The 24,972-nt window shown below is 41.5% G+C and overlaps 1 protein-coding gene across 1 annotated transcript in view; it reads right to left on the reverse strand.

Annotated features, from left to right (window-relative positions):
• Nucleotides 1-24,972, reverse strand: part of Col28a1 (collagen type XXVIII alpha 1 chain) — a 158,454-nt gene that overhangs the window by 37,775 nt on the left and 95,707 nt on the right. The window contains exons 26-27 of the mRNA XM_041675706.1: nucleotides 21,534-21,602; nucleotides 19,442-19,510 (exon numbers count right to left, since the gene is read on the reverse strand). Coding sequence (XP_041531640.1) covers nucleotides 19,442-19,510; nucleotides 21,534-21,602 — 138 coding nt within the window. The remainder of the gene's footprint in view (nucleotides 1-19,441; nucleotides 19,511-21,533; nucleotides 21,603-24,972) is intronic.

Here is a 24,972-nt window from a genome sequence, read left to right on the forward strand (position 1 = left end):
AATTCATTTGTTAACTTGTGGTTTTGCTGCTTTGTGCTTGTTTCAAGGGTAAATCATGGCTGGGTGGTGGTGGTGCACACCTTTAATCCCAGCACTCAGGAGGCAGAGGCAGGCAGATCTCTGTGAGTTCGTGACCAGCCTGCTCTACAAAGTGAGTTCCAGGACAGCCAAAGCTCAACGGCGAAACCCTGTCTCAAAAAATAAAAATAAAAAAATAAAAAACAAGGGCAATCATGAGCTTAATAGTAAAGCAACAAATAAATGGATGATGAACTTGCATTCCCTCAAATTTAAAAAAAAACTCAAAGAATTAACAGAAAAAAATCCATGGCAGGCAGAGGGCTATCCCAGGTGAGGATAGTGCCCCCTCTGAGAATATGCCTTACAAAACAAGACAAAATGGAAATCTTCACATAAGAACAAAAAAAACCACAAGAAGTTCTCTCTAATACTGTTAAAAGTGAGCAGGGTATATAAAATGTTACATCCATCTTATGGACAATAAAGCATACATTGATTTGGAGAGTGTCCATGTTACATTAAGGGAGAGAGGCAAATCAAGATGGAAGCCCAGGACAGAATGATTTTAGACGAGCCCACGGACCTGCGTGTGAATATGCACGTCTAAGTGAAGGAAAGGAAAGGAGGCCGTATGCCAAGGTATGGGCAGCCATAATGTCCATGGGGCAGGACTAATGCCGGGAAGGGGAGTTTTACACGGTTGAATGGTATGAGGCGTAAAGGGATATAAAGTGTAAGAAGGGGTAGCTACCTTATTTAAAGTAAGACAGATTCTTGAATTTGTAATAAAGTCATTGGAAAACATACAACAAGAGAAGAAAGCTTCCATTTCCAGGAATGCTCAAGCAGATAGTTATGCCCCCAAAAATGTTGTAGAATTGTTTCTCACGTTGGGTGGTGGCAGAATGGTGGAGGGATAGAAGAAATCATTTCTGATCTGGAAGGTTAAGATACAGGAGTGACTCCTTTCTCTTTGGCATCACAAACTTGGTTTCAGGGCTATTCCCATCACAATACGACAGACTGTGGTGTCTTTCCCCTTTAAAAGAAACCCCTTTCTGAATCATACAGAGTTTCCCATTGCTCCAGCTCCACATCCTAGTTCTTAAATGTTGTCAGTATATTCCATCTTTACTTTCTTTCTTATCACTCCCAATTTTAAACATTTTAAAAATAATTTCAAACTCTCAGAAAAAAATAAGCATAATACAAATATTCCCCACATTCCCTGGATCCCGATTCATCAGTTAGTGCTCCCTTCCCCATGAGTATGTGACAGCTCTTGTCAGGGTCACCATTGACCTCCATATTTTACAGTTCTCAAGATTTTGTTTCAGTTCTCATCTAAACAGCAACACTGACACCATAATCCTCAAACTCATCTTCACTGGCTTCTGGGTGCCGCTGGGTTTCTTTCCACCACACCGCTACTTTGTCTCAACTGCCCGCCTCTTCTGGATCTTCCTCCTGCTGCTGTCGTCCTCCAAATAAATGCTCAGGGTGCTGTGCTCTGTCTACCCTTGTTTTCTCATGGAGTTCAAGGATTTAAGCTGTCTGTCCTGCCATGCCCCACCCTGGCCTCTCCCCTGAGTCCGAGATTCCTAATCCCAGTTCTTCCTGAGTAGCTCCAGGGGACATTTATCTTTATAGCTCCAGAGTTAAGCCTCCAAGTTCTTCCGTCTGTCTCACAGTCATTCTCCCTTCTTTGTCTCCCCCCCACTCAGAAAATGGCAGTTCTGTTGTTCTATTCATCCAGGCTCCAGATCTTAATATTCCTCCATTTTTTGTGCTCAGACCCAGTCAGCTGTTAGCACCCACCCTGGCACCCTGGGCCGAGCTGCTCACATCTCTCACCTCTCCTAGTACTCAAGGTCAAACCATCATTGACGATCCCTAAATGTGCCGGCCATGGATTCTGCTCCCAAAGCTGTAACTAAAGACTCCTGTGATTCCTTCTGCCTACTGCCTGGGTTTCTACTTATAAATACAGCACTGAGTGTCAAGGACACTTGGGGAAATGACAATGGGCATTGTTAATGTGGAAACATTTTGACAAAATGAGCAAAACAATTAATGCAAAATTCTTCCAATGAGAGTTTCTTCTCTATAATTCTTGTTTTAAAACTCTACTACTATCATTATAATACATGCTTTTAATCCCAGCACTCAGGCTTAGGAGGCAGAGTTAGGTGGATCTCTGAGAGTTTAAAACCAGTCTGGTCTATAGAGCATGTTCCAGGCCAGCCAAGGCTACAGTGCTATATAGCAAGACATTGTCCAAAAAAAAAAAAAAAAAAAAAAAAAAAGGAAAAGGAAAAATTGATTGAAAAAGTAAAAAGATTGATCAACCCAGCTGGTTACTCTGGGAAACCATTTATTTTGCACAGTGGCTGAAATGATTAAGATTAATTCCAGTTCACAATCTCGTCAGTGAAGTACCAAGGTTAAACATCAATATTATTTCCTCTTAATGGGGCTGGCTGCAATGCTGGCCACATTTGCAATGAGAAGGGATAAATTATAAACATATGCTCTGACTCTGAAGGAATAACCTCTCTAGTGCATGGTGTAGACTCCATTTAGAAAACCTACTTTACATACCCAACCTTAGAAATAAACGTAGCCCACCATCGTATTAGCCTATGAAAACATGTGTGTAGCATACATCTCATATTTAAAGAAAAATATTTTAACTGAAGTTAGAGAATTAGACTGTATGAACTTATAATTTTCACCATGAGGTGAAAATGCTGGAACCAACTCTACCAGGTTTTAAATAAGTATCAGGTCACACACCAAATAATGTTGCCTTGTTTGGCATCTTCATAAGATAAAAACAAGAAATACAATTCTATATGTCAGCTCCATTCCTTTTTCTCTTCTGATAAGTAATTGTTTTACATTTGTGTGTGTGTGTGTGTGTTGTGTTGTGTTGTGTTGTGTGGTGAAATACATGAATGTATGTGGAGAACAGAGGACAACTTGTAGAGGTCACCTCCTGACTCCTAGGGAACAAACTTAGTGCCAAGCACCTTCATCCTCTGACACATCTCGCTGACCCAACTGTATGTTTTGATATTTTCATTTAATGAAAAACAATGGGTTTTAGGTGTCATACACATATCTACCTCTAGCACTTGGACCAGTAACTGGCACATAATATTCTCATTAATATTTGCTCAGAAATATGGGCAGAATTAAAGCTTTTGAGGAAAGGTATAGCAAGGACTTCCCCTTTTTACATTGAATAAATGCTATGTCCTAGGTTTATATTAAGTGTTCTAGATCTAACTGTGAACCAAGGTATTTGCTGATGTGGGATCCCCCTCTGCATGCTATAAATATGTTTTATTACCATTGGGTATTAAAGAAGCTCTTTCAGCCCATGGCTTAGTTGAGTAAAGCCAGGTGGGAAATCTGAACAGAGATATAGAGAGATATAGGCAGAGTCAGGAGACATCATGTAACTGCCAAAGGAAAAGGGCACCAGCCACCAGCCAGAACCTTACTGGTAGGCCGCAGCCTCATGACAATACACAGATTAATAGAAATGTGTTAATTTAAGACATAAGAGTTAACTAGAAATATGCCTAAGCTATTGGCCAAACAGTGTTATAATCAATATATTTTATGAGTGATTATTTCATGTCTGGGCAGCTGGGAATGAACAAGCAGCCTCTGCCTACAAAATAGTGCCTGAACAACTGGGGCTAACATGCGTGGCCAGATTATTTCGGGTCTGGGTCCTTGCTCAGGGTTAGGAGAAAAGTAGCTGAAAGCATGCCAGAAGTTCAGCACTCTGCCTGGGCAACTGACCAGATTGGGTCTGATAGGTGTGCATAGACAGAAGAGCATGATGGATTCCCACTGCCATGCACGGAGATATTTCCAGGCCATGCAGTGTGCTGCATGTCAGATTTAGCTTTTACTCAGATAAAAAGGGTTTATGTGCTGCACACTCCTTTCCAGAGTTGAGGTGGTGAGTGCAACTCCTACCCAGAAGTCACAGAGCTGGTGGTAAAGATACCTCCACCATATTGAAAGACTAAGAGAGGCAGAGCCAGCATCCAGAGCTGCTGTAAACACACTGTTTACCATTTTAAAATATTACTTGTCAGAAAAGGATTACAGATATACAATAAAAACAAATTCAAACAAAAATATACCTCTGAACAGATCACAGTGTGTTTAAAAAAAATCTATGTAGGTTTAAGAGAGAGAAGAAAAGGAATATAGACAGTTATACAAAGAAATAAGTAGTTTTAAAGACTAAAAGTCTTTAAAGAGACAGAGTACAGACAGTCCGAGATTAAAGGAGTAAAGAAAAGTAAGTCATGTAAAGATGGGAAATACACAGAAGTCTAGATTTTGTATATTATTATGTTTTCTTTGAATTTTTAACTGTAAATGAGCTAAGTACAGAGAGGCATTTCATTGTACAGGCTGCTAAACTAAACCAAAAAATATATTTTAAAGGTATCTTGACTTCAAAATTTGGATCCAAGGATATGTTGCTTTGGAAAAGAGGTTTTGCTTTGGTTTCAACAGAGGATAAAAAGCTGTGGATTTCTTACTGGCTAATACGGTTTGATCAAACAAGACCCCCTGAAGCAATGGCCAAGATGGTCCAACTTCTATGACAGCTTCAGGACTGTTGGCTGAGATGGACCTACCACACAGGATACCCCTTGAAAGACCTGATTAATAGCACCCTTAATCAGCAGAAAGTAGTCTAGAGAACAATGCCCAAATTCCCTAAATTATTGTTTATAAATGTATGTTTACATTTAAAGGGGATATAATATAGAAAAGAAAACTTTGAACTTGTATGGATCTTGATCTGTTGATACAAATTTAATGTCAATGTTGTTATACTGTGCATATGTATTTCTGCTCTTATTTAAGGTATTGTGTTTATGCAGCTCATTTAAAAATGTAATGTATAATTAACAAAAACAGATTAATAGATAGTCATCTATAATAGTCAAATTGTATTCATGTTAGTTAGGTTTTCAAGGTGTACAGAGATATATTTCAGATGAATAGGTATTCTTCAAGACTTTCAAAGACCTACAGAATATAGCATTTAAAATGTTTTAAGAACCTAGACTTTTTTCAATGGTGAGACATGTTTGCTTCTGGTAGCACCAATTACTTCAGAGAAGCTTATGCATGTGGGATCCCACATGTGACTCAGTTTCCACCTGGAGTCATTTCTGACTTAAAGAAGTCATTTGAGTTCAAGCTTGCCTGCTCTACTTTTTCCTATTACCTTGAGGGCTGTGAGAGACTTATGATTTAGCTCATAAGAAAAGAACACTCTATCTAGTAGACAGTATATTGCTGATGACAAAACCCAGGAACATCAAAATAGAAAATAAAGGCTGCTTCCGAGAAGCAAGCACATGTTGGAGAGGAGGCTGCTAACTCAAGGACACGAATGGTCTAGTCAGATACTGACTGTCTGTGCTGTACTTTGTTCTGCTTTTGTATAAATGCAAGCTCCGAAATAAACTCTGAGCTGTTTGGCTGCTTCAGCATTAACAGGCAGACCTTTAATTCTATCCTGTCCTCTATTTCTTTCATCTGACTTTGGCCTCAAGGATTCATTTTCCAGCAACCCTAGCTGACTTTGTAGGAGTGGGCTCCTACAGATGGGCATTGTAGAAATTCATTACGGAATTTGCCTTCAATGTGACAAGGCTAGCCATTTGGGCAAACTGCTCTTGCCTGGACTGTTTGATGTTATGCTGTATGAACTAGACATGCAGGACTCACAGAAAAATGACAGCTGAAATTGCCTAAAGGTGACAATTTCAGGGTTTCTGCTTCATGAAAGAGTCTGCTAGACATTCTGCAGGACACAAAAGAAAGTGACTGACAAACTACCAATAGTGGCAAAAGAGTTCTTCAAATTTCCTGCTCCATGGAAAAGTCTTCTGGATACTATGGGCCTGTAGGCTGAAGATGGATGCCCCAGTGTTACAGAAGAACTTTGGGTGACTGTCTAGGCAGTAAGATGTCTCTGTCAATTCTGGAGTTTTGAAAGTTGCTTACAATGCGTTAACTTAGGTAATATTATATCCTTCTTTGATGGAGTTGAAGAATTGATAGTTATAATTTTAGTTTTTCTTACATATTATAAAAGACAAAGTAGATACAAATTGTGTAACTGTAATTCTTGCTTGATACCTGTTTTGTATATGTAATTTTTTTATGTTAAAGTTAAAACCTTCCTTTTTATTTAGAAAAAAAGGAGAGATGCTTTTAGGATTAGATGGAAATAGGATTGCCCTATGTATGCTATAAATATTGGTTATTAAAGAAGCTGTTTCAGCCCATGGCTTAATAGAGTAAAGCCAGGTGGGAAATTCAAACATAATATATCAAGTACCTAAAACGGAGCCTGGAATGTTATACACATTCAAAAACTTTTAATGAATGAACTGCTGGAATAAACCTTTGTGCAAGGAGCTGGGATTAACCAATGGGGTCAGCATCCTTTATTTTAAGCAAGAAGGAGAGCTGACTTCATAATTGCATGCAAACTGATGTTCGCTGATGTGCAAGATGGAAGTGAGTTCCACTTTGAAAAGCATATTAACGTGATTAATCTTGTCACTCTGGCAAAGAGTATATGTATATTATCATCTAAGTACATGCAGAACAGAAAATCACAACAAATATAATGGCTGACTTTACAAAATCTTTCCAGTAAGGTTATTTAGGAAGGGAAGAGAGATGGAGGTATGTGGAAGATTATTTTCTTTATAAAACTAGCTTAAAATAAGAAAGGGAACTATTAGCTCAACTAATTTCATTTTTCAAAATCAACAGAAGCTGGATGGGAAACTTTGAATAGAGACTAATATCCTAATAGATTGAAAAACCCGTTTGTCCGCCTTGAAGGCATAGCTGCATAAGCCAGAGTAGCATTATAAAAGCTCCTATCTGTGCTAGCGCAGGGGACTATGATGAATGTGTTAGTACTGCTCTTTAAATGTCAGCTCTACAAATAGGAATTTGCCCCTTCCCAAGGCCTAAACTTCCCTCAACAACTGCGAAGTTGTGAAAAAGCTAAGAAGCAGCTAGCGCTCAGTGTCTCATTTCCTTCTAGTTTACTAACCTAGAATGGACATGGAATGCATAACATAGCAGTGATTGAACGCTCTACACAGGCAACTATTCTTTAATCTAGCAATGGTAAGTAAAGCATTGGCCACAGAAATCTTTATGTGTAGGGTCAATCGAGAATTTACTGGATGTATACCCTATGAACAATGAGCAGAGCCACACTGAACATATAGATCCTGTGCCCTCAGATTTATTCCTAGTAAACAAAGACACTTTTTACAACATTTGCTGTGACCCTACTACAGTCATAATAGATTCTGTGACCACAACCATACATTCAAGGAAACTAACTCTTTCTTCTAAGAAAATGTCGCCAATAGGCCAGGAGTATCTACCCTAAGGCACAAATTATACAATTAAACACTAGGATACAGGAAAAAAATCATTTCACAAGTTCAAAGTCTAACTAGTGACAAAATTCTGTAATTTCTAAGTTACAGTATATCTGAATGATTTGTTTTGAGAGTCAAATAGTACAGTTTCAGGGGAAACTCTGCTATCACTTAACAGGTAACTTCCTTCCATATATTTACTCAAGTATTACTTCATTTATTCATCAAGTAAATATTTATTGGCTGTCAACTATATACTAGATACTGATTTAGAGGGTAGAGAATGTGAGCACAAATCAAAAGGAAGAAAATCCTTACTCCCATGGATTTCTTTTTACTAGAAGACAGATAATAAATCAAATGAGACAAGTAGATATCTTTAGAGAGTGATCATCCATGAAAACAATAAATAAGGATAATAGAATGACCCTGAATTCTGTGAAAAGAAGAGAGTGTGGTCAGAGATGGTGTTGCTATGGAGATCATTCTTCAGCTGAGTCTCACATGAAGAGAAAGATCCTGTTGTGTCAAATGCCAAGGGAGAAGAAATAATGGAGCAAAGATGCAAGAGGAGGTGTGAGTTTGTTTTCACAAACAGGATGAGAAACATGATGCTCTGGTCATGTTGGGTGGAGAGACAGAGAGATGCAAGATCACAGAGGAGACAGCGTCCACTCAGCATAACTACAATGGTATTCATTGTCTACATTCCCTCTAGAAATGTCCTAGGCAGACAATGAAAGGGGAAAGGGTCTTAAGAGAGGAGAGTAAATTCTTTCCCTAACAGATTTGAGGCAGCTTTAAAAAAAGAAAGAAAGAAAGAAAGGAAGGAAGGAAGAAAGAAAGAAAGAAAGAAAGAAAGAAAGAAAGATTTTTCCAGGGAACTAGAAAACAGACTAGAAAAATACCAGTCACAGTGCAGCTCAGAAAGATGAGACAGAAAATTTAAAAAGGCACACAGGTACAAAACATCTAACCACCCAAAGTTCCAGAGGACAATTAAAAGGGGCTAAGGAGAAGGAAAGTCAGGTCAAATGTATGTCTGAAGACATGACAGAGAATCTTCCAGAAATAATAAAAGATATAGTATAAGAATTAAGAATTCCATCAAATATATACCAACTAAATACAGTCTATATCCAAACAACAAATTAAAGAGAAAGAAAACCCTCCAAAAACAGAGAAAAGGACAAATTACCATGAAAGAAACAGACTGATGACAACTTTTTCAAATCAGTAATAAATGTCAGAGAAAATTATTTGCACCGTGAGAAAAATCTATATATCTAGATTTTACACATGGAAAATATATTTTAAGAAGATATTTCAGAAGAAAGATATTTTCAAGTAAAGCATGCAGAGAGTTGTTTAGACAGACCTGTTTTTTAAAGAAAGCTCTCAGTTGTAGTTGAGGCAGAGAAGAGTGGTTCCAATTCTGAGATATAAAATGGACTATGGAGAATGATAAATGCAGGGATCAATCTAAATAAAGAGGATATTTTTAAGAAATAAAATCTTGTCTTGATAAGAAAAAATTGATATCATCTTGAGTGACGTAACCCAGACTCAGAAAGACAAACCCAGTATGTACTCATTCATAAATGGATACTAGACATAAAGCAAAGGATAACCAGGCTCAATCCACAGCCTCATAGAAGCTAGGTAACAAGGAGCACCTTAAGAGAGACACATGGATCACTTGGGAAGGGGAAATAGATGAGATCTCCTTGGTAAACTGGGGGCAGAGAGGGGAGAGAATGGGGGATGGAAACATGAGGTATTGGGGGAGGAATGGAGAGACACAGCAATGAAAGAAAGATCTTGTTAGAGGGGGGCCATTATGGGGGGAGACCTGGTGCAAGGGAAGCTCCCAGGAAACTACAAGGATGGCCCCAACTAAGACTCCTAGCAATAGTGGAGAGGGTGCCTGAACTGGCCTTCTCCTGTAATCTACTCTAATTGTCATCATAGAACCTTCACCCAGTAACTTATGGAAGCAGATGCAGAGAGCCATAGACAAGCACTTGGCCAGTTGAAGACAGGGAGGAGGGATAGTACGAGCCAGGGAGATCAAGATCATAATGGGGAAACCCACAGAGACAGTTGACCCAAGTTCTTGGGAGCTCAGGAACTCTAGACTAACAGCTAGGGAGCCTGTATGGGACCAACCTAGGGCCCTCTGCATGTGGGTGACAACTGTGTAGATTGGCCTGTTTGTGAGGCCCCTAACAATGGGACCAGGATCTGTCCCTGGCATGTGAACTGCCTTTTTGGAACCTATTCCGTATGGTGGGATGCCTCGCTCAGCCTTGATGCAGGGGGGAAAGAGCGTGGCCCTGCTTTAACTTGATGTGTCAGACTCTGTTGATGCCCCATGGGAGGACTTACCTTTTTTGAGTAGTGGATAGGGGGCAGGAAAAAAGGGAGAAGAGAAGGGAGAAGAAACTGTGGTTGGTATGCAAAATAAATTTTTTAAAAAATTAAGAAAGATATGAAATGACAGTGTCAGAGCAGGGTAAGGAATGAGAGCCTGCTCCCTTAGCATTGTGGGGAAAGGCGAGTTTAGAGTTTCACAGGGTAGATGTAAATACCCTGTTTGCTTGATTTGGTATTTTGAGGCAGGGTTTCTCTGTGTAACCACCCTGGCTGTCCTGGAACTCACTCTGTAGACACGCAGACCTCTAACTCACAGAGATTCACCTGCCTCTACCTTTCTGGTGCTGGGATTAAAGGTGTTCGCCATCAATGCTGGACTGAATGTCATATCTTAATCAAAAGCAAATGGTAGAAGAGGAGGGAAACATATTGTGTAATTTCCAAACTAGTAAAGTGGAAAATATGATTGTCAAAAACTAATTTCGTTTCTTTCTTCTTCCTTCTTGCTCCTGCTCTGAATCTCAAAGAGGCACTATGTAGGTTTCAGTGCCTGTTTCTCCCTGGTGTGATGCTGGATCTTCTCACTCAGCTGGGGCAGAGAGACTTTGGTCTCAGTGCCTCAGTTTCTCGCTGGTGAGATGTTGGGTCTTCTCACTCAGTTTGTTTGGAGCAGAGAGACTTTGGTTTCGTCACAACTACTCAAGGTTCCCACCCCAAGAATTTTAACTGCACCAAGAGAATTCTTCACATGATGAAGGAAAGATTGTTCCAGAGTGATCTGTATGGTTTGCCAGCTTCAACTATGAGTTCTTATTTAAAATTATAGCTGTTCCTTTGCTAGAGATTCTAATGACCTTGACCTAGAACTTAAGTTCCTCCCTCATATTTGTATTTCAAATGAGACGCCACACATAGAAAGTTGCTAATACTCAAAACCAACTACTATAACCTTCTTAAGATTTCTGAAAGAGCAATAGTGTTAGCATAGGTTGTGGACAGCTCACCAATTGATCAGAGGAGCTTTTAATAGAATAGAGTACAGCCTTCAGTAAACTAACCCAGGGGAGCTTGATGTGCCTGTTGATGTGTACGTGGGTATACAGCCTCGTTCAAGGCCAGCCTTGGGCACCAGCTGGATCCTGCTCTAATTTCTAAGAAATTTCTAACGGTCTTCTCAATGGTCACTCATTGCACTTGGGGAAAACCACTGCTTTTTATAGTCTCTTCCAGTGTTGTATTACCAGGGAAAGGAATTCCTTGAACACTCCACATCTTCAAGAGTCGAGGGTTAACAAGAAGATGCAAGCTATATTTTGAGTGGTCCAGGGAAGTGTGTGGAAGAAAAACCTTGGGTGGCCCTAGGACTGCTCTAGTTCCCTAATTCCTAGGACAATAACCTATGAATAGAAAGGGACATGGAACTTGGAGAGCATCAGGGGGCCCCACCTCTCACTAGGAGCTCTCAGCTGTGAGTAATAAAATACCTCTTATTTTGCTAAAAGCAGAGAGGAAAGTACACACTAATAAATGGCTACCAGGCACTGATGAAAGAAGAAGGGTTTTTATAAATTTTTAATAGCAAAATTCATGGGCTATAAAGACAGTAACAGCAGCTAAAAGAACTAGATCCGTGCCTCTACTAAACTTGGGCTTGTAGGGATGCTATCTGCTACAAAAAACGAAGGGGATACGTGTATAATACTGTTTCTTGACACATTAGACAGGTATCAGTGGGTGGATAGGAGGACAGGGAATAGAAAGCAGAGATGGGGAGGGGAGAAAGGAGGAGTTCCCCCTGGCTTACTGTCATAAATGATACACTATTATATCATGATGGGGTTTTTTAGCATATACCTGCTCAAAAGAAATATCTTATATAATTTTCTAACTTTTGACATCATTTCAAATCTTTTTTTAACATTCAGCATTAGCACATGCATTGTACAGTTGTCTATCTCTATGATCAAGTCAACAGTTGTTTTGACTTTTTTCTGGAATTGGGAAGTTTTATGAGACTTTGGAGAAGGGTGTCATATTAACTTTGACAAAAAGAGCTTTGGGATTTGATTTTTCTTTAAGTTCATTGCAGTAGAAAGAGTGTGGTGGTAGGTAAGCAAATTGGTGATAGTTGCAGATCACTGTTGAGAGCTTTGTTGACTAAATAGACGAACCCCACTCCCTACTCTCACCCCCCAAAATGAGCCAGAGGTAACAACTCAGTCCCCATTAACAAGAGAGCTCCAAGCTTTCATGCCAGCTCTGATCTAGAGAAATGACCCCTAAAGAAGGAAAGCAAGTGGTGCCTGGTGCTGCAGGCCTGTACTTCAGCACTCGGGAGGTGGAGACAGGAGAATTCAAAATTTAAAGCCATCCTTGGCTGCATTGGGAGCTCAGGGTCAGCCTGGACTATGTAAGACACTGTCTTAAATCTTAGAAAAGGAAAAAGAAAAATGAAAGGAAGGTAAAATGAAGTTGAAATAAAAAGAGTCACCTAATAATATCCTCAGGTTTAGAAGAGAAGAAAGGGGGTGGAGAGAACGAGAGGGGAAGGGGGATCAAGCAGGGCACAGTCATCCTTTGACTCATTGGCTGCACAGAATAAAAAGGATTTGGCCCAAAACAACATGCAAGTGTGAACTAGCAAGTGAAAACCACAAATGGTTCAGAGCCAATCCCAGCTACCACCAGCACTCCCTGATGTCAGAAACCTGACCAGATGTAGTGCAGTTGGTGCTGGTTTATTGGCCAAATAACTATCTTTTATTTAGTTTAGGAAGAAACTTTAATGCTATAAAGATATTGGAATGCCTTCAACATGAAAAGGAGGTTGGTGTGGGAGGTTCTTCTGTCTATGTGTTGCTTTTATTGGTTTATGAATAAAGAAACTGCCTTGGCCTGTTGATAGGGAAGAACTTAGGTAGATGGGGAAAACTGGACTGAATGCTGGGAGAAGGAAGGTAGAGAGAGAGAGAGAGAGACACGCCATGGAGCCGCCAGAGTCAGACATGCTGAAACTTTGCCGGTAAGCCGCTGCCACACGGCCATACACAGATTAATAGGAATGGGTTAAATTAATATGTAAGAGTTAGCCAATAAGAAGCTAGAGCTAATGGGCCAAACAGTGATTTAAATAATACATTTTCTGTGTAACTTTTCCGGGTCTAAGCTAGCCAGACATCCGAGAACCAACAAGTGGCACTTGTTAATACAGGAGGTGTGTGAACTCTAGCTACCAGGATCAAATTTTAGGCTGTACCTCCCTTGCCAGTTACCTTTTGGCAGGTATAATCACCAAATACTGAACTCTGGCAACATCAAAACTTCACCTGGTTTTCATTTGGCAGGATTTACTAGGTTACTCTCAAAGTCACCTGCCACGGTCGCCTCACTGATGTGACTACAGGCATATGCATGCAGGGGCTTCTGTGGGTTTTACTGCTTTGTCTGTGTCAGGGAATTAGTGTAAAAATTCAAAAATAACAAAGAGGGTAAGCATCCTAGATTAATCCAAAGACAAGTACATGTGCATATGCACACCCATGCCCACACATGTGCAGAAACACACACGCACACATGCACACAGTGCACACACACGTGTGCGCACACAAACACACATGCACACACACATACATGTGTGTGCACACACATACACACACACCCCTACACCATGCGGTTAACTGTATCATTTACTATTCCTAGTTGATTTCTGAAATGGATGAAGACTGAATGAAGTGACAGTACCATCACCAGCTTGGTTTTAGTTTCCACTTCTTACACCACTGCTTATTTGCTTACAAGAGTGGGAAAGACAAGTTTTATGCTCAAACACCAGGAAGTTTTGGCACTATCGTCTGAGTGACTCCCCACAAGATGCAGACCATGGCTGCTGCTATTGTTGCCCCTCAGAGCTCGAAGGTAAGCCCCTGTTGCTGAAGACACTATACACATAGGACACAGGTCTCGGATTATTTACGCTGGATTTAACCTGAAAACCTCCTTCCTATAATCTAGTTTCACAGTACTAGAAAATACTGTGCCACCTTCCGAGAGATAAGCAGTTAATATACCCAGATGTGATGCCTATGAACCTCAACAATGACCCCCAAGGCAAGAGATCCCTAAGGGTGCAGAACGTGGCTCTGGTAGTTTGAAATGTGATTGCCCCCATAAGCTCATTGAAGTGGCACTATTAGAAGGCTGGAGTAGGTATGGCTTTGCTGGAAGAAGTGCATCACTGTGGGGGTGGCTTTCAGGTCTCATAAATGCTCAAGCCATGCCCAAGGTGTCTGAGATCACCTTCTGTTGCCTGAGCAAGATACAGGACTCTCAACTTCCTCTCCAGCACCATGTCTGCCTGCATGCGAGCCTGTTCCACCAGGATGGTATGGACTGAATCTCTAATTAAAGTTTTCCTTTATAAGAGTTACCTTGGTTCTGGTGTCTCTTCACAGCAATAGAGACCCTAACCAACAGTGGTCTAATGGGACTTAAGGCCCCCTCAACAGGAGGGAAATCATGTCTGGTACTAGAAACCTACCCAACATCCTGGGGCTAGTGAGTCATAGATCTTAGAAGAGAATCTACTACCACCACTTTGCTAACCAGCATCATTCCTAACTACATTCTAAGTCTTGTACCCACGGATGAGTGTGGCTACACCCTTCATGTAAGAAGCTTTTCTTCATGGCAGAAAACCAAGGCTGTATACAATGCAGAGATCAATGGATCATGGGGGGAGGTAGCTTCACTGTGTACATCTACAGCAGAGTTCATTCAGCTATGGCTCAGGGAACACTGCAGAAGATGGGACAGAAAGATTGGAAGAGTCAAACGCAAGGAAGTCTGCTGTGAAACAGCCTCTCCTAGAAATAACTACCTAGACAAGACTGAAACAACACCACTATCAACAGACATACTACACAGAAGGGGAAAGTTGCACAGGGTCCCACGCCCTGACAAGGAGCTACAGGCAAGTGATGACTGCTGAGAGGGGGAGAAGTAGCCTCTCCCAGGTACAAGCCCCCAGCCGGAAAGTCCCCAGTGCAAAGTGACCAGCCCTGAAACTACATCTATATACATAAAAATGACAAAAATAGACTCAGCAGGTTGTATTTACACACACACACACACACACACACACACACACACACACACACACTGGAGGGAGGAAAGGGAAAGGAGAAGCTGATGCAATTATAGTTTAATTAAAATGCATAAAAAATAAAAGACACACAAAAATACTAAAATAAAAGTGCACAAAAAATCAAGAATAACCCCCTAAAAAGGGAAATTTAGAGGTTTTATCAATAGTCATTTCAACATAATTGATACAAACCAATACAGATGCACCTAGAAAATGGCATGAAGTTAAACCTGGAATCCAGCTGTTTAGAATTCTGTGTTCTAACCTGAGTTCCTGAATCAGAGATGTCAAGCAGAAGTAGCTGTTCGTTTTCTGGGGACTGCTGCAGTAGGCCCTGTAAGCTAGGGTGACGTTACCGTAGCCATTCCAGCCTCAAGAAGGTTGCTGGCCTTACAAGTAATTCAAGATTCCAAACTGCCCTGACTTCCCACATGGGCCTGGCTACTGGCTCCTCTTTACCTCTTTACATGAGGCCATTTGCCAGCTCTCGACACCCTCCTACAGCTCCCCTTCTTCTATGCCTGGTTACTTTGTAGACACAAGAGAGCCCTGTCCCTCTTCCCCTGGTCCTCCACTCCCCATTCCAAGCTTCCTCCAGCTTCTGACAGGATCCCAGCTGGCTCCTCAGAAAATCTCTAAGTCAGTCTCATCATCCTGCTTGAAATAAGATTATGAAGACTCCACTATGTCCTCTGTGAGATGAATGAAATGATGGCGCAGAACTCAGTACATGTAAGTCTAAGTACTACACTTCACAGTATTCGGGACGTCTGGGCATCCTTCAAGTCACCGCGGAGACTATCCATGTTTTCTGTTTTCTTCTGAAATCATCAGCATACTTCAGAGTAACAAATAACTTTAACATTTTCGGATGGTCACTTGATATCAGTACTGCACTTTGGCTATTTTTATTTCCTGGATGCGCGGTCAAGCTACCTTTTCCCCTGTCTCTCCCGCAAGTAATGCAGCCATAAAACAACAACAACAGCAAGAAAACTGTGAGGAGAGAGTGTATGCGTCCCATCCTAGCCAGAATAGTTAGGAGGTGAGTGCGTCCATTCCTCACCCTCTCTTTATGTCTGTGGGGGAGTTAGTGATAGAGAGGACCAGACAGCACCAATGGGGAAGCCAGAAGGGAAGACATCCTTCTTGGAGGAAAATTCCCCACTAACCGGGAACTCACACTGGACTGAGCTATTACACACTTTGGGGTGAACAAAACACTGCAGCCTGGTGTAAACTAATACAACCAATATTAGCATCTGCATTATTCAGAGAAGGAAGCTAAAGTGGATAAGAAATATTCAGGAAGTAGAGAAGCCCAATTCAGAGTTCTCAAGTTGGTTGAGTATCCACCACTATTGACTGAGTCCCTTCATCTACAGCCCCTGAGATGTCCTGGGCGATGTCTGTTAGCCTAGTGATAGTATGAGCGCTGCAAGAATCACTATTTGTCATCTCTGCAGACACTGGGCCTCTGTCCGACAGCATTCACCAAATTCCCAGCAAGTCATTATGGGAATGTTTCAACGCTGTTAGCAAACTTTCCAGGCCTGAAACCCTGCCCAGACACAGTGTACAGGAAGTCCACCAGCCGGGCTGGATCAGTTCTGTCCAAGTCTAAGTGAGGAGCTGAAGCCAGTGGCAGAGAAGTACATTGTCTCCATGAAAAAAATGATGTTTATAGGAAAAGTCACAGCAGAACTCAGAGCACAAGCTGAAGTCAGGAAGGACTTTAAAGACCTCACGATCCTCTGAGAAACAGAGAGTGTCTGGCTGATCAGGACCCTGAGACAGACTCAACAAGGAAGGCTAACTCCCGAGCAGACTGAAGAGCTTGGGAGAGCCCCCTTTCTCTGCTCCTTGCTTGCTTTCTCAATTGGAATGTCCTACCGCCTTATGACTAAGGATCCAACATTCCCGCGCCACAACGAGGCTGCAGCTGCTTCTTCTGTGGTTGGAGCCTTGGTCCTATCTTCCCTATGGATGAGAAGTTACAGGAAAGCAGGATGTAGTTCAAGCCCCAGTGTCAACCAAAATCTCATCAAGGCTTTTGGGCAGGAGGAACCATAGGTGTAAGCTTCATTGACCCAAAGTTCTTAGAAAAGTAAGAAAACCATGTCAAGAAATGGTCATAATAAATGAAGAAAATTTTCACTTATTATGTTGTCTTCAAAGGCCAACTCCATCTTTTGAGTTCTCTCTCTGTGGAGATGGTCTAACTGTGGGTCAGAAAAATGAGCAAGGCATGCTGAGGGTAGGCTTCATGCACTGCTGCTAGCTGGAAACCAGCAAACCAACATGTCTAAGGAAGCTCTGTGACTCAGCCTGGCAAGCAGCAAGGTCACAGCCCTAAGTGGAGAAAGAACACCTTGTCTTGTTGCCAATAGGAGTTTATATGGGGTGTGGCGGATTGGGTTTAGAGTTATATCCATGCCAGGCCAGGCACTGTGACCTAGTTTTGCTCAGGGTAGATGTGAGCATGGACCCGAAGGACAGAAGAAAAGGCGCAAAGACGGATGAGTCGTGCTTGGTCGAGAAGGATTAATTGAATGCAAACCGAGGTGCACCAATATGAACACGGGAAATAAACCCCAGATAATAGAAGGGAATAAATGGACACTGAGTTTAGAAGTGAGGTGATAGGTTTGCAGCACATGGAAACTGAGCTCATGTTGGCAACAAGACCAGAGGACTCATATATATTTATTTCTTCCATTCTGCTCATCTTTATTTTATTTTACATATATGGATTTCTGCCTGCATGTCTGGGCACCAGTTGCATGCAGCCAGCTTCCTTGGAACTGGAGTTACAGACAGTTGTAAGCCACTTTGTGGGTGCTGGGAATCAAGTTCAGGTCCTCCGGAAGAGAAGCCACAGCTCTTAACTGCTGAGCCATTTTTCCAGCCCCATATTTCTTAAGAAAATTCTTACAAAAATGTCCATAGGACATTACTACCTTCCAACCCTGGAATTTAAGGATGGGGCAGGGGAGTGATGTAGTTTGTAAATAAGAGGCGTTCCGCTCTGTCTTCCGGTGCCCGGATGTTACCAACAGTATGCTGTCCCATGTGTGCTTAGACACTCGGGTTGACAGATGAACAACTGTTACTTAAAAGACCTGTGCTGAAGAATTTAGATACCGTGTTTGGATTGGAAAATTAATACTAATTCAATGATTTTTATTCTTAATTTTCTATGCAGAAACATGTAGCTTAAATCTAACATAGGGTTTCAGATTTATTTAGGTGCTTTCAGTCTCCTGCTTACTAACTTATGCTATTGAAAGTTTGTTTTTAATAACTGATTCTCAACCTGTAGGTGGTGACCCCTTTGAGGGTCTAAAGATCCTTTCTCAGGAATCACCTAAGACCATTGGCAAACACAGATATTTACACTGCGATTCATAATAGTAGTAAAACTGCAGTTATGAAGTAGCAACAAAAATAATTTTATGGTTGGGAATCACCACAATATGAAAAACTTTTTTAAAGGTCATAACATTAGGAAAGTTGAGAACAACTGTTAACATAGTTCCATATTTATAATGAAGTTCAATTATCTAGAGTAATAGATTAGCAATTACTCTCTTTCATGAGTTAATAAATAAATACTGATTTGTTGCATGAAGAAGGATAGATAGGAGAGGTGGTACAGTTTATAAAGGAACTCAACATATTAGAAATAGGAAAGGGAACGTCTGAAATTACATCATAATTAGTTTGCAATTGATGAAGCTTTTCTACTCAGATACAGGGAAACCCTGAGAATTCCACCTCATTAGAAAAACGTATTTTTCATAAACAAATACAAAGTACTTGAAAGCAGGGGGGCTGTGGGTTCCAGCAGCAAAGACCTGGGGCCAAGCGCAGTAATGGCCACTCTGACTGCTCAGGAGAAGCCTCTGGAGAGTTTGGGAAGTTCTCAACCACTACCACAGAGTTGGCATTTCAGCCCTCCATGCCAGGGTACCAGTGTTATCCCAGACGCTCCTAAGGCTCCTATTGCAAATTACAACCAGCAAGTTCTGCCAATCTAACCCCAAGGCCCACTCCCTCTCTCTTCACACCCCACCACTGCCCCAGCCTAATGCCCTACCTCCTCAAATCCTGTCCCTAGGGCTGTAAAGAGTCCTCAGATGAAGCATGTGAGAGAGCTTCAAGGGAAAAGGGGACCATACTGTTAAGCGAGACTCCAAAGATTCTTAAACCACTGAACCGTCTGATGCTTCACCAAGCAATGTGTGTCATGGTTGGTGTCTACAAAGACTGTATTTGCTCCATTTCTCACTTCTGGAGCCTGTCTCTAAATCCTGGGTGCAATACTAACTGCGACACTCTTACTAAATCTGTATTTTGTAACAAAGCCACATGTTTTTCTCCTCATTACCTTGCTGGTTAGAGAGATGATTCCAGATCAATCAGATTCACTTACTTTAATTCCTTGTGATCCATGACCAGGGGGACCAGGAGGGCCTGGCAGGCCTTTCTGCCCAGTGTCACCCTATGAAAAGAGAAATTTATGACAAAGTATAGGAAGATCAGTGAGGGGAAATGGACATATCACTGCTCTTGGCTTCATTATTACTTTAGCCGATTAGGATCCTCTTGCTATAAGATAGCTCTTATTTCACTTATGGCTATGCTGTTCTAAACATTCTTAGGCCACTTGAATTTTTATGGATAAAAAACTTTTATGGATAACCCAAGTGTAGGAAAAAGAAGCAAGGAAGAGCAGCTTCCTTGAGGCCAGGGACCTCTGCTTGGTAAATCTAGATGTCTCCACTCCAGGCTGCCCACAGCAAGTTCAAAAACCACTGAGGCCAGATTCTATGCAGGCTAGACCATGTTCTTTTTTCATATGGAGTGCCAGTTCACTGGGAATACTAGAGTCAGGGGAAGGGTTTGCAGACAGCTCGGTTCATAAAGTGCCTGTCGTGTAAGCACCCACATGAAAAAGCATGGCATGGTGCTTGTAATCTCACAACTGGGGCTCAGCAGCTGGCAAAAATTGGTGAGTTAAGGCCAATGAAATATTCTGTCTCTGAAGCAAAGTAGACAGTTTCTGAGGAATGACATTTAAGGCTGGCCTCTGGCCTCTACATGTACAAACACACACACACACACACACACTGGCAGACATGTGTGCTTGTATGTACATAAAGATATATATGTGTATACACACACAGCAACACAGTGTAATTGCATACACACAAGCATATATATGCTTATACACACACATAGTGTCAGGGGATATTGATCAAAACTCACACAATAATTTTTCCTATAAGTAAAGTCCGTTAAAAAAGAAAAAAAGAAAAGTCAGCATTTTTATGACTTTTCTTTATAAAGGTTGCTGTAATACAATGATATACGGTTTTGAATTCACAAAGATATGAACATTTTGATTGTGATAACTCCATTTGTGGAAGCCGTCCTATTCATCGGGGGTGTTCAACAGCACTCTTGAACTTTATCCGGTAGATGTCAGTGCCATCTTCAGTTGAGACACCCCAAAATGTCTTCAGTTGTGATAGTTTAGGTGCCCCCACTAGTGGCTCTGAGAAAAGGACAAATCCCTCTCAGTGAGAAACACTGGGTTAGAAGAATTAAAGAATCGGTAAGTACCAAGCTAGAGGAGATAAGCAAGTGATACACAGAAATCAAGGAAACAGTCATGGAAAGAGGCCGCTCTCAACCTTCTGTGGGGACCATGATGTTTGATCTTGGCCCTAAGTTCTGACTCGGCGACTGGAGATATACTATATAGCACATACATTAGCCAGTGACCTGCTAAAAGGCCACCCAAAAAGCATCTGGCCAAACAAAGATGTGATTTTTTCCTATCTATATGTAGCTCCGGATGGGCTCAAGGTTGATATGTAGCACAGGCAGGCCTTGAATTAGCAATCCTCCTGCCTCTGCCTCTCAAGTGCTGGGGCTAGCACTATATACCACATGGCCAGCTAGGATTTGCTTCCTGGTGAGATAGCACAGCCTTGAGAAACCTGGAAATATTTAGAACACCTCACAATGGTACTGAGAGACGTTCACTTTCTGATTCGGTAAGGGAAGCAAATGTTTTAAAGATACTGCAGGTCACATGACATGAATAAAGACGATTTCCTCAATAAAAGAGAAAAGGCTAAATGAAGGCTTCATATGAAGGAGCTGTCGAGTGGGCTGGTGTTAAAGCTTGGTTGTCCCATCTCAGAAATGCTAGGGGTGACAAGTGTTTCAGAATTGAGTTGTTACACATTTTGCAATTCTTGTGTATATATAATGACTTCCTTTGGGGACAGGATACATATCTAAACATAAATGTTTCACACGCACCTTCTGCAGAAGCCTGAAGGCACCAGGATTTTGACTGACACTCATTACATCGAGTCAGCTGTTGATTCACTATTTGTGATCAAGTTGTGCTCACAGTTACTGAATTGAGAGCATTTCTTGTTCAGGGTTTTCCAAGTAGGGATGTCCCAGCTGGCACCTGCTGCTCACACACGTGAGACCTGAGGACTCACCTTCGGTCCTTGGGTTCCAATGCCCCGAGGCCCGGAAGGACCTGGAGGGCCTCTGACCCCTTGTTCTCCCTGAAAAGATATAATGAATAACAAGTTACCAATGAAAAACACTTATAACACATAACTTTCCATGTTAAATATACGTTTTAAGGACCAATTTACAAATGTTGAAGTTCCTTGAATTTTTCTAAGAAATTGACTGAGCCCACTTCACCTAAATCAGTCGCTGTTTTGACATTGCGTGCTCACTTCACTTTATCCTCATCACGTGTGCACGCTTTCCTGATAAAGGATTAATGTCAGATCAATCAGCTCATTAACTCCTCTGCAGAGTTAATGTGTGCTTCTTTCAGAACTTGCTTCTCTAGAATTTGGAAAAGTAATTATTGCTTTTTTGAACAGAGGCGTAGAGGAAATACGAAGATAAAAAAAGCGGCCATGAGGAGCGATGGCCACACCCTGAATGAGCAGCTCCTGTTATTCCCTCAACCTAAATAAAGCTACTTGACTGGGGGTTGGCTCTCTGATGCTTGGGCCGCAGGAGTGGTCACGATTACAGGGTAAACTCTGTGAAGATCCTGCTGTTTCCCCAAGGTGGGATGCTGTAAAGCAGGTGTCAGATCTTCCTGGGACAGCATTGTTAAGGAGACACAAATAAAATCCTCTCCACTCTTCAATTTCTGTATGCCAAGATAATGTTCAGGGTTGATAGCATTTAACGTTTGAACAATCCTCTATTGCCAGGCTGACTCATTGAAATAATTCTTCTGAACTTCAGCAAACTCACCAGGTCTGTCGAAAAGGATATCTACACTTTATAGGGATAGGAGCAAAACGGGAGAGTGATCCACAAGGCCCAGCACAGGGCGATCACTTGGTAAACACCAGTTCACTGCACTCCTGCTTTAGTTAGAGAGGGAACAGCCAAAGCTGTGCAGGTCTGCCCAGCTACTCGCGCACGGGCTGGGCTGAGAGGGGTGGAGAAGCAGTAACCCTCTAACCTTGGCACTTGCTCAAAAAGCCCAACATGTACATACCACCCAACCAGTGACTTCACCGCTAAGCATACATCCCAGGAAAAGAAGAGTACATTATACCCAAAGTCCCACAAATGTGAGTCCTTAGCAGAATTATTCATAATAGCTCAAAACTAGAAAGAACCCCATGCCCATCATCTGGTGAATGAGTAGACAAAATCCTGCAAGAAACACTACAGATTTGTGTTATAATATGAACACAGCTCAGAAGTAGTGCTCTTGATGATAGATATGGGCAGGCTGTACGATTCCAATTATTGAATGTCAAAAAAATCGATAGAAACAGAAATACCCCAGTAGTTGCCTGAGGCCAGAATTAGGAACATGAATTCATCATAAATAAGCATGAGGGATCCTATGGGGTAAGGAAATGTTCAAAAGCTGGTCTGCGAAGACAATTGTAAACTAAACTTTGCTGTAAAATTCACTGGATCGTGTGCCCAAAAGGAGGAATTCTGTGAGGAGACATGTTTCTATAAAGTTATGAACATAACAAAGAGGAGGGGCCAGAGGGACGTTTCAGCAGCTAAGAGCACAAGCTGGTCTTCCAGAGGAGCCAAGTTTAGTTCCCAGCACCCACATGGCAGTTCACAACTGTCTGCAACTCTGCTCCAGGGGATCTGACTCCCTCTCCCAGCCTCTGGAAGCACCAGGAAAGCATACAGTGCACAAGCTTACATGCAGGTAAGACATCGTATGTATGAAATTTAATTGCTTAAGTTATTGTTTTTATTTTATTTTATAGGTTTTGGACCTATATGTCCCAAGACCTTTGTCTTTCTACTATGTGTTAAGATAGAATTAAACAATTTGGGTAATTTTACAGCTTACATTTTTTCCCCAAAGGATTTATAGACAGTTCTTGCCATCGTTGCTGAGAGAAAGGTTTTTTGTTGTTGTTGTTGTTGGTTTTTGTTTGTTTGTTTGTTTTTTTGGTGGTGTATCTATCCTCAAGTTGCCCAAGATCCTGTAAATAATTCTCCATTCACACTCCTAAAGTTGGATCCCTGCTAAACTCACTGGGGCTCCAAACTGCACCAGAACACAACAATTTATTTCTGTCATCATGCTCTCCCTGGAATGAGCAGACATTCATTCAAGTTTCCTCAGAAAAAGTCCACATGACACAGCTCCGTCTCTACCGCCTAGTACTAGCATGATTTTGAGGCTCTGGGTGCTAACCATGTCTTCAACACCTCTCTCCTACTGACTGCCAGCCCTGAGTGACTTCAAGTTCCTCCCAGCTTTAAGGATCGGTGTCATACAAAGAGCTGGAAGCAGAGAACATGAATACTCTATATCAGACACATTTCTATGACCTGTCCTTTCTTGAGAACCTCTGAAACACCCCTAAAGGAAGTGTCTGTATTGTGTAAGGGCCTCCAGCTACATCCGGCCGGTTTACCTCGTTGCTGCTTCTATCTGAAGAGAGATGGGGCTTTTATCTGTCAGGGTTTTAATATCCTCCGACAAAAAGGAACAGCAGGAAATATAGCCATACAAGTTTTATTTGGAATCACTAAGTACATTGTCAAATAGGCGTGATTGATGGCTTCCTTTCCTGGGTTGCTCATCACGTCTGTCATCCCAGGATATGGTAGACAAATTAGTCATGTGGGGCTGGACACCGTGTGCCTCCTCTGTGGAACACACCACCTGACCAGTGAATGAGGTGCCCGAGAAAAGCTGGACCTGGCTCCAGTCTGAACAGGTAGCTATGCCTGACAGTTTATAAACACAGGAAGAGAAACACACGAACCACAACCCTAAGGATAAAAGACAGGGTCAGCAAACGCCTCAGATACAAACAACATACTCCTGAAGCAAGTACAAAGACAGGCAGAGGAGGAATAAACTGATCTCAAGAGACTTGAACGATACCTCAACCAAATGCAATGTGTGCACATCAGGCAGACCCAACTTATTTGAACAAACAATCATGAAAAATTCATGAGGCAAGCTGGAAAATTTGAACACTAAATATTTGCTAGAGTAAGAAATTGTTGGTGTGTTTAGGTTTTATAGTAGTTCCACAGCTATGTTTTGGAAAGAAATTCTTTTATTTGAGAGACAAATAGCAAATCTTGATGTGGATGATGTTTGGGGCTTTCTTCAGAAAAAGGCAGTGGAGAAAGAAGTAGGGGTACAATGGAAATGCTGCAGCCCACATACTGATAATTGAGGTGTAAGCAGTATGCAAAAGCTTGTCACGTGACTTTTTAAATGCTATAATAAATGGTTTCAACAAAATTTGCTTAAATTCGTGAACAATATCCAACAAAAATCTCACCATTGACCATGAGTCAGTATTGTTGTAATGTTGTAGGAAAAGAATAGATAATTGAAATGAATTTTTAAAAAGAATGGCCCCACGGGAGAGGTGCAGGGGTAGATAGTGAGCA

This window comes from Microtus oregoni, unplaced genomic scaffold, assembly GCF_018167655.1.
Source record: "Microtus oregoni isolate MIOR12 unplaced genomic scaffold, Mior012 000026F_ref0000081, whole genome shotgun sequence".
In the NCBI taxonomy this organism is placed as follows: domain Eukaryota; kingdom Metazoa; phylum Chordata; class Mammalia; order Rodentia; family Cricetidae; genus Microtus; species Microtus oregoni.